Source organism: Thermobia domestica, chromosome 16, assembly GCF_964235325.1.
Source record: "Thermobia domestica chromosome 16, izTheDome1.hap1.1, whole genome shotgun sequence".
Classification (NCBI taxonomy): Eukaryota; Metazoa; Arthropoda; class Insecta; order Zygentoma; family Lepismatidae; genus Thermobia; species Thermobia domestica.
This window is the reverse complement of record NC_137469.1, coordinates 176,823,530-176,840,881: the sequence shown is the minus strand read 5'-3', so window position 1 is coordinate 176,840,881 and position 17,352 is coordinate 176,823,530. Positions and strand designations below refer to the sequence as shown.

At 36.0% G+C, this 17,352-nt stretch overlaps 1 protein-coding gene across 1 annotated transcript; it reads left to right on the top strand.

Moving 5' to 3' along the window:
• Positions 1 to 1,580: 1,580 nt before the first annotated feature.
• LOC145672841 (uncharacterized) lies at positions 1,581 to 13,682 on the top strand. Its single transcript, XM_081741991.1, has 2 exons — positions 1,581 to 2,103; positions 13,272 to 13,682. Exons 1-2 carry the CDS (start codon positions 1,596 to 1,598, stop codon positions 13,628 to 13,630), a joined length of 867 nt encoding a protein of 288 aa, XP_081598117.1. The 5' UTR covers positions 1,581 to 1,595; the 3' UTR covers positions 13,631 to 13,682.
• The last annotated feature ends 3,670 nt before the right edge of the window (positions 13,683 to 17,352 follow it).

Genomic DNA, 17,352 nt, shown 5'->3' with positions numbered 1-17,352 from the left:
TCGTGAGATCTCTGCAATAGGTATACAAAAAAATCCCACACAAGCTTATTACAAACCAGAAATTATAAGGGGGTCGCTAGCAAGAGGATGTGATAAAATGGGGGTCGTGATAGGAATTAGGTTGAGAACCACTGTTGTGGGCAAAACAATGGATAAGCTAGAAGTTATTTCTAATTACTCTCTTTTTAATCAATATTCCTTACTATTAGAAAGAAAAAAAGACATTTTAGGAACTGTCGATTTTTGTGCAATTAAAGAATAACTTGTAAAAGACCTTTGTTTCTTTGCGAAATTTTGTCTCAATTAGTTTCAAAGCGGCTGATTAAGATATCGAGCCCTTGTAAGAAGAAATGACAGTTCAATGGAATTGTTGCGCTCTAATAGGTTAATTTTTGAGCCATTTTCCGTGGCAATTAAAACGCAATTCCTGTAGCTTTCTTAACGCCACGAGAAGGCAAATAACCAGTACATACTTAGGCAACGGCAAATATTACATTGCACCATTTTTTCTATGAACCAGTAATACATACAAAAACTTTACATTTAAAAATGAAACTACATACATTAAGGTATGGACTTTGTGGGAAACAAATACCGTGCTCGTGGGTTTTCCCGGGGTTCTCCCCTTTCCTCCCTCTTTCTTCATTCCACCATTTCATTCATTTCTCATTATTAAAGTATCCTTTAGCCTAACCGGCATAACCATGGGATGTAAAACTTAAAGATTTCATTTCATTTTTATGTACATTAAGATGTTACTTCAAAAAAGTGGGGGCAGCTGCCCCCTCCTGTCCCCTAATCGCCGCCCCTGCTCCTACTTTTCTTTACATTACTTTTCACATTATTATTCAGTTAAATTTCTCTTTCTTCTCTTCGAGAAGATAAGAATTTGAATTATTTTTTCTATTACATTTATATCGTTTTGTTTTTTAAGTTCGTAATACTTGCAGTAATGGTCTTCCAGTATCTTTGGAATCTTTCTTGAAAGAAGTGCTTAAATGAATAAATGTAATTTTAACAGGCGAAGGCAGGTGAAATTCTTTAAGGCAGGAGAAATATGGACCTAGTAGAGCATACTCTGTGACATCGTTATGAGTTTTATGTAAACAATGCTTTAGTTTCTCTGTTATGATACGCATAATGACCTCCGACCTCTGCCAACTAACATGAGAGACAATTTTCATGATCAACCTTCATAACGTCATTTTTAAAACATTACACATAGTTACACCTGCATTAAAGTTATTCTTTCATATAATTGCCTGTTCACTCTCACTTATAAAAGAAAAGCACTTCACTCCTCTTACATCTTAATGTATCTTACTTTACCTCTCATTAACAGCTGTTCATTTGTGGCAATAGTTTGTGTGTAGTGAAAATGATACTTACATGAAATTGTGGGAACGTTTGGACAATTTCCTCCGAACTCATGATACTTATTGCTTTGTAATTAATGAAGACTTAATCAATCAGAAGTGTTAGCTTATAATATTGCGTGACTTCAGATGTTTGTTTTTTGCTTTTGATACATCCATTTACAATACTTTGAACATTTTGTGTTTATTCGTACCAGTGTTGTTGATATTGTGTGAAAGATGAAATTGTGCTGGGAAACATTAATTTTGTTTGTTGTTATTTCGATTTTTGGTGCAATAGCTCTCCAAGATGAGAAAACAGAAAACGACAGCAATTATTCACTTAAAGCTTGCGCACTTCGAGGTGATCTTAGTTGTATGAAACACAAAATGTTACAAGAATTGAACAGAGTGTCTTGTTCTAATTCGTATACATTGTTCGAAAATATTAATTTGGTTAAAGCCACCTCTGATATGAGATCAGACTTTGATCATGATTTGCCACATACATTCCAAATTCCTCTTGACAATTGTAGTGAGACATTACCTACTCTAGAGGAATCGAGACCGTTCTTGGAAGTTTTGAAAAACAAAACATATACAATCATGGATACACACAAACTAAATGTTGAACTGTTTCCTGGATTAAATCTTGAAGTGTTTAGAAATAACGATAGTTCGCTGGACATATCAGTTCAACTAGAAAAGCAACAATGCAGTCCTGAAGAAAGAGGTACTCCTGTTCAAAGTAAGTTTATATTTAAAATACTGCCTTTTATCAAATTTTATATATGTGAAGAACAACCAAACTGTATGTATTGTTGGAGAAGCAGTAGAATAATAGTGTTGTAACTTTTCTTAGCGTCTGAGTAAAAAAGAACAGTCCGGAAGAAAAACACTAGAACCTAAAGTAACATGAAATAAATAATAATTTTCTTCAATGCAAAGTGTGCATATATAGTGCAAAGATACCACAAGCACTTTGGTAACTTTTGTGATGTTATTTTAAGTTTGGTTTCTATTCTATACTTACTGGAACGTCCACACAAACAACTATTTTAAATAAACTAATATTTTTAAAGAGTCTTTCGTCATAGATACAGTTTGATAGTTCCTTCTAAGTTTGTCCTACTTAGAATGTTACGATTTACTGAAATTCAAACCCTAATTTGTGTAGGGTCATAGATTGCTAAGTCACATCTCAAAAACGTAAAAAGGAAGGAAGAAATGATTCTACAGTATTTTCTGTTATAATAGAATTCTAACATATTTATAAATCTTCAAAATATACAGTAGAATCAATGTGATTGCCTGGGAAAAGTAATTTACAATTATAATTTTCTTTAATAAGTTAAATAGCAGAAACTTAAATGATCATCAAATATCACTTTCCTAATAATTCTTGTGAATTTTTGAGTGGGAGAATATCGGTCTGAATCTGCATGCTTCGTTTCATTCTTTCTTGAAACATTCATTCACCCACCCACCCTCACACCCACCCACCCAGACACAGAGAGAGAGAGAGAGAGAGAGTGAGTGAGAGAGAGAGAGAGAGAGAGAGAGAGAGATAGGGAGAGACAAAAGAAAAAACGGAGAGAGAACATTCACGCTTGTGACTTGTTCTCCATAGATCACAGGAATCAGTTAAACATTCACCTTTGATTCTTGTTAGGAGAATTGAAATTTTGGTATTGACTCTTTTTTTAAAGGGCAATTGAAAAAGCTATTTTCGGCATGATTTTCATTTTCTATTAGTGCAATTAATGAAGCATATACTTTCTTTGACCTACTGAACTATTATCTGATCAATATCCATTTTATTCAATAGATGCTTCTGGGAAGGGAATTATCTCATCAGCTGAAAACTAGCTCACGTGATTCCAATATATAAATCAGGCATTAAACATCAGGTATCCTCTTATAGACCAATATCTCTTCTTTCTGTAATATCTATTATCTGCGAAATAAAATCTTCAAAGATGGGCTACTTAAATTTAGGTCTCCTTACATTCACACTTCTTAGCACATCTTTCTACCGAAAAGCTCAAGTCTCACAAACATTAAGCACTTTTTTCCCATCCAGTTAAGTGTATGAATAACAATAATCAATTCGATGTTATGGTGTATTTTGATCTCTCCAAGGCCTTTGATTCTGTCAGTCACATTCATCTTCCTCCACAACCTTTCGAATAAGTTTAATGTAAATGACAAATTTCTAACTGTAATCACCAGCTACTTGAAGGGCCGTAAACAGAAAGTTCAGAGGCGACTTCTAACCCCCAACATGTGAACCTTGGTGTGCCTCACTAAAATATACTTCGGTCCCTGTTATTTTTCCTGTATATGGATGATCTCTACTTACACTTATTAGTGAATCCTAGTAGGTCCCGTTTACGTTTTGCTGATGATTGTAAGTTATCCAGAGAAATATCGTGTTTCCATGATACGATTGCCCTACAGGAAGACATAAATTACTTTATAGACTGGTGCATTATGTGGCAATTGAAACGTAACAGTAAGAAATGTGACAGTATTACCATTACTCTGAAAATGCCTCTTGTTCCCTCCAAATATCATATTAACGCATCCTGCTAGTCATAATGATCTGGGTGTCATCCTTGACTCGAAACTCACGTTCTTTTGACCACATCTCCTCAATAGTTAAGAAATCAATGGCTTCTTTGCCGATTTAATGAATTATACACTGTGACATCATTAGCAACATTTTATAAAACACAATTAGCGCCCAAGATCGAATGCTGCTTTCCCATATGGGCCACTGCCGCACCTAAACATCTCTCTAGATTTAATTCTATTCTCAATTTCTTTACTGCTGTAGTACGCTTTCGTGTTTCCGCAGTTCGAATATTACCCAAGGACGAACTCTTGCGATATCTTAATATCTAGACTCCGGGAGTACGCAGACGTATTTCTGACCTGAAATTTCTTCATAAGATAGTTAATGGAAATTTAAGATCGGAAACCTTACTTCAAGAACTATCTTCATATGTCCCTTCTCGCAAAACCCGGAATACCCACCTACTCCATCTTGCATGCCGTAGGTAGATAATTATACAGAGGTCTCTTTCACGGAATACCCAACTATTATAATCATCTAACAACTGATGTGGACATTTTTTCAAGCTACCTGGTGTTTGACAGAGCAATCAAATGCATGTTGGCCAAATAATATTACTTTTGCACTCTTTGTGGATACATCTGTTCTATTGTTCTAGATACTTTATTTCTATTTTTTTTCTTTTCTTGTTTCCTGTTTGGTAATATTTTCCTCCATGAAATGGCAAAATTATGCTGTATCTGAAAATTTGTTCAATAAATAAATAATGTCCTGGTGCAGACCCTCATATTTTACCGTAATGGACAAATTTTCTGTATTAAAACTTGGCCATTCTGGTGTTTTCACATGCAAGAAGCACTGCAATAAAAAGTGCCGACCACAGCACTAAATGTTTTCTCTCACACTTCTGAAATTGAACATATGCTGTAATTACTACGGAAACTTTTATTTACGAAATATGGGCAAAATTATAAATGCATTTCTGGAGCGTTCCCACTCTCAAGAGCAAACTACTCTTGTCTTCCAGGTAACACAAACCGGACCATGAACGTCTTTTTTTGCGGTTCGAATTCAAAATGACGTCTTTTGAAAATTTGGAACGTCTTTATCACGTACCAAAATGGTAGTAAAAAGGACGTGTCAAACATGACCGAAATTGTACGTGTTTATCACGTGCCAGAATGGTTGAAAGAACTGACGTCTCAAACATCACCTAAAAAGGACGTCTTTTTGAGGTGCTAAAACCGCGGACGTTCTTAGAACAGTGCATGCTGGGAGTCGTGCTTGATAGAATCACATGATAGAATAGCGCGTGTCCATCATTTAGAAAGTCGTGTAGTGTTAATTTAATTTTTAGTAGTAAAAGTACTCGTTTTACAGCAAGATTGTCATAACAGACCACTGTGCTACTATACCGGAGGAGAAGGTAAATTATCTCATCTTATCTTTTCAGAACATTGCATTTAATTAGGGTGAAGAAGAACTATGTATTGTGTCATTGAGGAAGAACCGGAGATACAGTTGCCTGAAGGCAATTCAGTTATTATTGCCAACGAAATTTGGCTCACTCCACGAAAATGTGAAGTTCTATGGCCTCCATATAAAGTGTCTACTCGTTTCGAACGCGCGCTTAAAACAGGGGAACAACCACAAGAAAATTAGCTTCCTGTGAAAATAAAAAAACATCAGATTTAAGACAAGTGAGTATTTGCATTGAATTTCCCGTACAGGTTTACTTTTGGCACATGGCTTGAAATAATTGTTGATAAATTATAAATCTTTCATTAGTTTCCTTCTTATTGTTTCCTAAAAGCTTTCCACTTTCGCATAGATACAATTCAAGGGTGCCACCGGAATTGTTTTAAAAATTACAATTAGACATATGTCTAGCAGAAGAGGTACAGCAATTTTTTCTAAGAAAAATGTTACAATTTTGGTGATTTCTTTTCACATTAGTTTAGGTTAGATTAGTTTGTTAGATTGTTACTTTAGGGTCCAGCATAATTTTCGAATAAATCATAGAATTTCACTTATTTCTGTTAATAATAGGTTTGGTTAGGGTTATGTGAGGTCTAAGTACTTGCATCAACCCATTTGTATAAATTTTATATTTTTTACGTACCTCTGGAACCCTTCTGCTAAACATACCCCAACGATTGTTTTACGATTTACTTATTAATGCGGCTTCTAGATGTGTAGCATAAAACTTTAAAACTAAACTAACCTTTGCTATGTTGCCACTAAGAAGCACAAATACTATCTAATCAAGTCAGGGCAGTGCGAACGCGCGGGAATGCGTCCGAAGGGAACAGGCATGTCAGCGATTATGGGTATACGCGCTAGTAAGGGTAGTGGAAAGAAGTGGGTTTTTGGCAGTGATACGAGTTTTACTAGCACTGGTCATGGTTTCATAGGAACGCTCCAATTGTAAACTTAAAAACACAAGTGGCATTACTTGAACACGCGGTTCTACCAAATTTTGACATCTCTCTTACATGATTACCAATGGGTACCAGGATAACCAAAAGGGTACCTCAAGTAGGTACCAGGATGACGTGATTGAGGTTAAAAAGATGACGTACCATGATGGTACCATATAGGTCATCAGTAGACGTCTACGGACGACGAAATCGAGGTGAAAGAAATGACGGTGCACAAATAGTCCTCTGTAGACGTCTACTGCACCTTACAGAAGACGTCGCAGATCACGTGATATTTGATGACATTATCACCAAAAAAATGACGTCATGTGATACCTTTTTAAAAACGTCTTCTGTTCCAATTTGTGTTACCTGGTTTATATATCTATCTATATATATATATATCTATATATCTATCTATCTATCTATCTATCTATCTATCTATCTATATATATATATATATATATATATATATATATATATATATATATATATATATATATATATATTATGAATCCCAGGCAACTCGTGACGAAAGTCATAGCGAGAAAGGTTTTCGCTTAAAAGTAAAAGAACAAAACTTTCTTACTTCATTTATCTTTGTATACAACAATTAATACATTAGATAATCTTTATTCTCATTAGTTTCAAGTGATAAACTTTAATTGGGCCGCGGTAGCTCAATGGTAGGCATTCACCTCTGGTGCATTAAGTCCTTGGTTCGATTCCAGCTCACTCCAAGTGAACTTTGTGGTGAACAAATACCGCGTGCGTGGGTTTTCTAAGGGTTCTCTCGTTTCCTCCCACTTTCTTTACTCCACCTTTTCATTCATTTCTAGTCATTACCATCTCCTTTAGCCTAGCCGGCATAACCGTTGGACGTACAACTTAGATTTCATAACTTTAATTTTTCTCAGTAGATCAGGAGGGCATAGAGAAGATTTTCCTTATTCATATTTCGAAAATGCTGCGAAAAGTTAGCTGGTACACTCATGTCCCAAATTATTGTCGCATGTCTATAAATATGTTGTTGTAGGAATATAATTTGATAACGAATTTGCCCGGTATTTCTTATAATGTTGGTATGTGTATAATCGGCAAAGAGATGTAGTCTATGTGGCAAATTTCATGTCAAAAGAGCAGTAAATAAGAACAATAAAATGAAAATAAAACTTTCTTGTTCATTTAGCAACATTTTGTTTTACTCATTCTAATTTTCGTATTTATAATTCTTTTCCTATGAAATTTACCACAAACATACATTTTCCAATTATACATATAGTGTCAGTATTAAAAGTACCCTGCAAACTCATTATCAAATTATATTCTTACAAGAAGACAGTTATAGATATGCGACAATCATTTTGGACATGGGTGTACATAGTGCCCAAGCGACTTCAAGTTTTTATTGCATTTGCAGTATACAGTATCAGGTAACAGGCCCGCAACCAGCCACAGAGGTTTTGGGGAGGCATGAATATGTTAAGGGGGGCCAAGTCATTATAAATTCTCTTATACATATCTAAGTTATGTTTTTTGTGTTGAGGTATGGAGGGACCACGAAAAGTTTAGGGGGGCCAGGCCCCCTAGCCCGCCTCTGGTTGCGGGCCTGTCAGGCAAGGGTATCTTATGAATTTAGAACGACTAGAGGAAATACATAATGAAGGTAAAACTGTATCTATTATTATTATATAGTATAATCATGACGGTCATCTTGGATTCAGGTCCAAAATTTTCAATAGAAAGGGGTCATGTGACATTTTGGGAGTACTTTTCATAACAAACACACGTTTGACGTTACTTCAAAGTTCTCCCTAATCATTTAATAGTTATTACCTTCATGATATATGTTTATTAAGTTAAAATTTGTCTTTGCAAACTTAGAACATACCTTTGTCTCTATTCTACAGGGTCTTCCAAAAGTCCTACAAAAAAAAGTAAAAAGCTGTAACTTTGTAACCATTTATTGTATTTGTACAAAATTTTAATGGACTTGTAAGAAAGTCTGAAACATTGTTTCTAAGCATTTTTTCAACGTCAAACCTCCAGCTGAGCACCATTTACGGCCAAACATTGCTGAAGTCTTTTCGGGAATCCAAGAACGGCATTTCACAAAACTCACTTCTTATGTCAAAGTCTTCTTCCGTCAATTCCTGTACAAGTTCCAACTTGTAAGGCTTTGCCTTTATTTTCTTACGAACGATATTGTGTAGCGTTGTCATTGGCACTCGCTGCTCCAAGGAACTGCGTTTCAACGATATATTTGGACTTCGCAACACGCTTTCCTGTACGGACTGAATCACATCAACACTGGTTGTTGGCCTTCCGCTACGAGATAAGTCCAAGACACTTCCGGTAGCTAGGAACTTATCGCACCATCTCTTGATACTTCAACCTGCAGGTGGTTGTTTCTGATATTTTTGTCGGAATTTTCTTCTCACCAAAACACTAGATTTTAACTCACAAAACCACGTCACACTCTGCGCTTTCTCTTGAGTAGACGCCATATTTGTCACGTGATTTGCGGTTATGATGTCAACGTTTACATCCGCTCATTGTTGATAACAAAAATTATTAACGTTTCCACTAAATATTACAAAAAAAAAAAAAAAAAATACAAAATTGTAAGTAGTATTTTCAAAGTTACAGCTTTTACTTTTTTGGAAGATTCTATATTGTAAATGCATTCAAGACTTGAGGTCGTATACAACACAAGTAGCCGTGTGCACCAACGAAGTTTAAACGAGCGTTCACTCAAACGCGTTCAACATTAAACTTTCAAGTCAAAACGTGGTTCAAGGACTTCTGTTGTACCATTGAAAGTCGGAGTTCAGTACATCTGGTTCAAGTAAACTTCGGTCAATTTGTAAAATCGACTCTGATTGGTTGTCGTCTTTTGTTTCTAATCTTCGTTTAACAAGATAGCGTGCCGGTGATTTCGACTTTCGAGATTGTGTGCATAGAGTTGTCAGTAGTTTAATTTCAGTGATCGTAATTGTGATGGGAAAAATAATGAAACCACGAGCAAACAATTTTTCCGAAAACGATAGATGTAATTTCATTAGTAGAAAAAACACAAAGATATTATTGAATGTAAACAGACTGACTTGGATCAACACAGTTTAAACCCTCAAATTCGTTCAAGCTAAAACCAAGTTTATCCACCATTTGACCTAAACTTAACCCTTGAACGTTGTTGGTGCAACAGACATTTTCACCGAACTTGGTTATGATCCTCGTTGGGAGGCCCGGGTTCGATTCCCGGCGGGAGCTCATGTGGTTCGGATTCCACGTTAATCAGTAGGTCCACGTCTCATATAGCCTCACTGCTGAACGGGACGTAAAACTCAAAATCATCATCATTATGATCCTCGTTCAACAGTTGAACTTCGTTGACGCACAGTTCGCATTTTTGCCGATCCCAAACGTTTCAGCATTCTTGGCAATTTGATGTCGAGAACAGAACCCAAACAACCCCTGCAGGGCTTCTAACCCGTTCCTACTACTACTACTACAACTACTACCACATTAGCTGTGGATCTATATAGTACAAGGGCAAACTTATTTTAATGAAAGAACTTTAATGAAAATTTAAAAAAAATGATCGTTAAATCACTTTTTGAATATTATTTTTAATCTTATTTTAACGAAAGAAGTGTTATAAAAATTTTTAAAAGTAGTAAAAAAAAACTGTCCGTAGGCAGGATTTGAACCCACGCCAAAAACATTTTCCTTACTGGCATGTTGCACTAGCCCACTCATCTACCAGAGCCGACACCGTTCACCGTTTACTTTGTGCTATATGTAGATCATGTCTTGTGATATCGTATCTGTATCGACCAATCAGATCAGAGGATATCTGAAACGTTTGGGATCCGCAAATATGCGCACAGGTCATTGAGGTAATTTGTGTCATGGGTTACTTTGACCTGATATAGAACTATTTTATGGATAAGACTCGAAGAACCTGGAAGATGCAAACAGAGCCCAACCTAATATATATTAGGGTATAGGGTGCACCATTTATAATGTCTAACTTTGATACCAAAGAAACCAAAAAGGGAAGAAAAGAGAAACTTCGCACGAAGCAACTATGAGCAGGAGGACATCTTTGCGTGTATTAAACAGAAACACCCAATAAACAGTGTTGCCAACCCAGTATAAAGTTATTTTTTTCAAAAGTTTTTTTTAATAGCATTAAATAGCACAACGGAGATGGACAGGGTAATGCACATCGAAAGTGCGTCAGTGTTGGATACCATGATCATGGCACAACTTATTTCGAATGAATAGGAGCCAAGTTAGAAGGCCTTGAATATTTGATTTTTTTGAAAGGCTTTATTTCGAAAAAAGAAAATGCTTAAATAAGTATATCTATTTACGTATATGGTCTGTAATGGACGTACAAACTATTTGGCTATTACCAGCGCTTCGATATCTCAAATCGTTCCGGATATTTGATAAACATTGATAAAATTCACAACACTGCTCAAAATGGCGTATTTGTGTAAAATATTTAAAATGATTGTTGTTTTCTTTCCCTTTTATAACATTACAGCATACAAGTTATGGTTTATAGGCCAGTCGAATTAGGATTCTCGTATATGGTGCTCGTGGACATAATTGGTAATGAATTTTTCTCTTCACAGGATTGTTGTAATAGTTGTCCTAATCAACATACTAAAAGTCCTGAATGATCAGCCTTGTGCTAACTCCGCCATCTTGGAAAATGGCGGACGAACATATCTTCATTCGGTTTTCAGTTAATTTCTTGAAAACGGTTAATTTTAGAAAGAAAATGAACTAGACCAATTTGAAAGAGTAGAAAATTTCCTATTAGACAGAGCTTTTACGTTTTTCTCAAAAGCACTATCACCATCCACACGGCATTTTTGATGAGATGATGCGTGGTGCGCACATCGGCACCCTTCGAGATATATTTGTGATTTTCTTTCTTGCTCGTAAGTAAAGAAATTTTCTCTTCACAGTATCGTTGTAATTATGGTTCTCATCAACATACTGAAACTCCTAAATGATCCGCATTGTGCTAACTCCGCCATCTTGGAAAATGGCGGACGATCACAAATTTTCATTCGACTTTCGGCAAATTTCTCGAAAACGGTTAATTTTAGAAAGAAAATGAACTAGACCAATGTGAAAGAGTAGAAAATTTCCTACTAGATAGAGCTTTTACGTTCCTCTCAAAAGGTAAGCATTCTCTAAAAAACTATGGCCACTTTTTGGATCATCAAATTATAAATTAGCTAAAAGAAATGTCACTTTTGCAGGATTATCGAAATGTTTTACTGGTTAATTGACCATTATTCAACTCGTAAACTAAATTCCATATTTTTAGAGATCTGAAGAATCATCGCCGTCCACTAGGCGTTTTGGTGAGATGTGTGGTCAGCACATCGGGTGTCCTCGCCGCGTTTTTGTATATTTCTTGGTCTCAGTTTGTTACTGATTTCAATACAATGTAAAGTTTTTTCTAGCGTACATTGGTAAACAATGATTTTAGGGAGGGAGGTTTAACAGGGGAAAAATTCCAAAACTGGGCTGTATGGAGCGGACTCATTAGAAATGTCGACTACACATAAGTGGGAAAGGGCTGAGACAAAGAAGATGAGCAAGAAAAATTCTTGAAACAGATTCGAGCTATCGGTTGTTTACATCGTGCTCATGAATAGAATTCTGGCCTACGGAAAAGGCTTGTCTTTTGTATGGCTATTATTCACACAAAGAATCATAAAAACAGTTCATGACAACAGCCAACTGAAGAACTGTTTTAAATATGAACTTTCCTCCTTACCACAATCTCTACTTGATTAACGAGAAAATGTGTCAAATCAAGACTCTTTTCATGTTTCGACACAATGGATCCATAGACACTTCACTCTAACGAATGTAAATTTGTTGTTGATGGTGGTTTTATACTTCACCGTTTGCCATGGCCTCGTCGAAGCATATTTGAAGACATCCTTTCTACTCACATTGCTTATCTTCTTAAAATAATTATGGTTTGAACTGCACTGTGGTATTTGATGGGTATGGTGAAACTACCAAGAACACAAAAAGTGCTGAAAGAGCTCGGAGATACGCCACAAAAAGATGTGCAGACTGCGAGGTGAAGAAGGACACCAAGTAACAGTTCCACAAGAAATTTTTCTTTCTGATGAAAAAATCAAGTCCAGCGGAGTTAGCACAAGGCGCATCATTTAGGACTTTCAGTATGTTGATGAGAACCACAATTACAACGATACTGTAAAGAGAAAATTTGTTTACTTACGAGCAAGAAAAAAAAATCACAAATATATCTCGAGGGATGCCGATCTTCTCACTACACATCACCTCATCAAAAATGCCGTGTGGATGGTGATAGTACTTTTGAGAAAAACGTAAAAGCTCTGTCTAATAAGAAGTTTTCTGCTTTTTCAAATTGGTCTAATTCATTTTATTTCTAAAATTAACCGTTTTCGAGAAATTAGGCGAAAACCGAATGAAGATGTGTGTTTGTCCGCCATTTTCCAAGATGGCGGAGTTAACACAAGGCGGATCATTAAGGACTTTTAGTATGTTGATTACGACCACTACTACAACAATCTTGTGAACAGAAAAAATCATTACCAATTGTGTCCACGAGAGGTACCTAATTCGAATGGTCTATTAAGCAGGGTTGTAAACAGTCATTTCAATTTTAACGTGCCAGAGACACCCGTTTATGTTACGAGGAAAATACATCACAATATTTATCCTTTAATAATTTAAACTTCCAGTCAAATATAAACATTCTTATTTACTATTTTAAGTTAATTTAAGTATAATAACAAGTTATCTGTTTGGGGAACTGATGATCTGAGATAATATCGACCTATGTAAGGTTTATTTTGCTATTACATGCATCTTTCTTTCTTTTAGGCAGAGGACGAACAAAGAGAATCGGAACCTACTCATTAATGGTACCTATGATGATGAATGCAGGGATTGTGCCTTTCTTCTTAGCGATTCTTATTGCCGTTGCAGTTAAAGCGATCTTCATTGGAAAAGCAGCTCTAGCAATTTCAGCTCTGGGAGGTATTTTAGGAGAACCTAGCACTCCTTCACGTCACAGTGGATTCATGAGATTGCCAATCAGGAACCGTGTACCATTATCTCCGCCACCACCACCAGGACACAGAACATTTTCATACATGCAACCGTATGACAGAACTATGAACAAATACTTCGATATTGATATGCCCAGGATACACAATGATGCAAGTAATATGTCTTCTTAATAAACTGTAATCATGTTTTGTATGAACGTAATAAATTATTCTACAAGTGAAAGTATAAGTTAAAGTAAATTTCCCTTAAATAATATGTAACTTCCTCTTCTACGGAGAGTATGGAACTACCTTCGTTCTGTAGTTGACAAGATTAATGGTAAATTTGAAACTCTCTGGCTTCTGAACCAAAACATTTGTTGACGTGAAATCAAATTCAGTAATGTTTTGAAATATTTCCGCTTCCTTTCCAAAGTTTTCCTAATAAAAATTCTAATCCTAAGCTAAAATTGCATTTTTGTACCCTAAAACGGCAGACTCACTCAATTTCATGATGATTCCTAGCTTTTCCGGAATAAGTTTTCCCAAAGTCGAGAACAAGAGTAATTCCCTTTTTTTGACCTAAAAACGGTAGCATTTCATGAAAATCTTAAATGAGATTTTCAGTTCTATCTAAATGAGTTTTCTATATTGAATACCTACCTAAATCACTTTTCTGAAGTGAGAGTCCAAAATTCTGACGAAAGCAGCCAAACTAATTCAAAGCAGAACATTGTGATATTAAATTATTATACAAAAGTTTTCCAAAGATCAATGATGATCATCAGTTGATTTTTCACCTACCTTACTCCCCTTTTTATATTTTCAAGAACATTGCCGGGTCGTGGAAAATCAGCGCCTGGGGCGAGAGTATACGACGGCGCCCCGTACATATGAGTGAAGTCAACAGGTCAGTTACGAAGTGCCAGCATGGTTGGCGCGAAGCGTAATAAAATTTTCAAAAATAAACCCTGCTTTTCCTTGATTTTGAGCACTTTTTATTACTTTTTCCCCTTCCATTTAACATATGTGCACATGCATTTTCCTAATAACATAAGTAACATTATAGGACCACTTTCTAAAGCAGGAAGAGGACTTAAGTACATACTAGTAACATTCAAAGTAATTTTCCTCTCTCTTTTTTCTTTCCTTGTTTTCTTTTCTGTTTTTCTCCTGAATTTTAAGTCGCTTACTTCGGCGCCCCCGGGCCCGTTGCCCCGCTAGCCCCTTCCCCCCCCGCGGCACGCAGTGTTCAAGGATCACGTGAAATTTAAGCACAGAGATCTGTAGTCCACGAGCTTACTCGCGAACATCCTGCTTACCGTTAATTTCAAACTTAATAGATACAGCAGATAAGGAAAATTTTAATCGGAAAATGAAGCTTTGTGACAACCCATTTGTAAATTATTAATACAAAGGTAAGTATTGTGCGTATTTTGATGTGAGTTATTAACGTGTTATTGTTATGCTAACTCGATAGTGTAATCACTTTCCAAGTACAACATTGCCTCAAAAAGATTTCCCCTTTATTTAGGATATAGAGCAAACTCGGAAAGAATAAATATACTAATTGTAAACATAAGCAGTGAAACAAAGAGTAGGCATAGAGTTGTCAGCTTAAGTGAATAATCGTTATACTAAAATGGTCTAAATTGCTTTTGCATTTACAGAATATGCCGCGCCGGTCTTTTCTAGATATCCACAGATGGAATTGTTATTGTCTAATAAATATTTTTTAACAGTATTGTAAACAAATCTATTTTTTTGTAATAAATAGTAGCAACTGAATTTAGCTTTCTGTGCCAAAACTTTTCGGCAAGAAAGTCTTCTGCATTAACCCTCACACTATCTAGGTATTTTTTGGAACTCGGACTACCAAAAGAAGGTCATGTTGTACCCACCTCTTAATATTAAATAGGGGAAGGTCGGCTGGTATCGGACAGCGGGCGGTATCGGACAAAAGCAGTTTTCGTTATTTCCCGCTTAGGAGAGCACCTGTTAAGCTTACAGTGAGTTGATCGGAATGAACTAACAAAGTCCACACCATAGTGGATTTGTCCGATGAACGGTGTGTCTCGTGCTTCAAGGTTTTTGTATTTTTACGACTGGTCAGGTGCATGGAGATAGATTTATGTGGCTGTAACTTATTACAAAATAAGTGTATTTATATATTGTTGTTATCACAACATTTATTAGGATGTTTATATTATAATTTAGACATATAGTTGCATTCGTGTTGTTACAAGCCGGTAGATAGCTATTCATACGTTGCAAGTCGTTCGGCTGGTATCGGACAAAGTGGAATCGGGTGGTATCGGACTAAACATTGGTAAACAAACTTGACATTTTTTAGTGGTTTCTGGCTTTTTCAGGAAACCATGGGGAAAATACATGGCAACTGGGATGAAAAAAATATATGGTTGGCCATGGACAAAGTTATTTCCAAATAAATGGTACTACGTGCAGCTGTGCTAGATGTGGTGCTCCTAAGAGTACATTAGGAAATTGTGTCAAAACAAAAACTGTTGAAAGGGAAATAAGCAAGAGCTAAGACTTGCTGCTCGGATAACAAGGCACGTTTAGTAGAACGTTTGATCGCGACCAAGAGGAAATACTATTCAATCATGTAAAGGCTTTGGATAGTCAACTAATGCCACTAAGTAAACCAGAATTATTAAAACTAACTTACAAACTTGCTGAAAACTAAACATCATAAACTGCGGGGAGTCTTTTGATGAAGATTGGATATAGTGTAACATATATAAAGACTTGGTCCATGAACAATATGCCAATGTTGAAGACAAACTGTTTCATCATTATGATTTGTGTCACAATAAAAAATGAGTGGAGATGAGACTAAGAAGTTTAAGATCTATGTTTTACTTTTATTTTAAGCTGTGTTTCAAAGCCTAATAAAACTGTATTTTGTGTGTAAGAACTCCTGCAAGTAAACAGCTAGCAATTGTAAGTTGCTCTGTTATCTCAAAAGACCGATTAACTATAGTTTTATGTTTGTCCGATACCACCCTCCACTCTATAAGGACGCTAATTTGTATTATCTTTGATTTTTTACAAAAATAAATATTATTAGTTTCTACCTGTCAAATCACTTTTAACATGTTGTGTATAAGATACCAAGGTATCATTTTGTGCATTAAGTAATTTGATATAGCTATTTTTCAGCTTGACAGACTAAAAAAAGCTAAGGTGTCCGATACCAGACGACCTTCCCCTATATCTTGCAAAAGAAAGAAATTAGAAAATCTCTCAAAAATCTACAGGGATTACAGGAACTGAACTTAGGGGTGTTCCAAAAACCGGTTAACCGGTTTCGGTTCGGTTTGGGAACGGTTCGGTTCGGTTTAGAGACGGTTTGGTTTCAGTTAACCGTTCCAAACCGGTTTAAGTAACAAACCGAAACCGCGGTTTACGTTTCCAGGAACCGTCCACCCCTAACTGAACTGAACAGTGCACAGGATAAGACTAACAGCTATGAATTATACTGCCATCTAGGGATGATATTATTATATATCAGTCACATCTCCTATCAACTTTGTGTCCAACAACTTAAAATAGCAAATTTATGAGACACACTAACGTAAAACTCTCAAAATGACTGGAATAAGACTAACCGCCAAATTCAGAAAAGCAGGAATACAGCTATTTATTATTCTACCATCTAGGAGTAACATTTCTAAATGTCGGTCATATTTCCAACCAACAAGGGATTACTTTATGCCCATCAACTTAAAATAGCAAATTTATGATTATGAGACAAACTAACATTCAATTTGCACCACCGGAATACTGTTCCGATTCATTTACTGCAGACACCTGTTCTAGTTGCCGGGGATTAATACTTGTCTGATGTACTCTGTTGTTACTGGCACAAATCCTCGGGGATATGTCCCCTC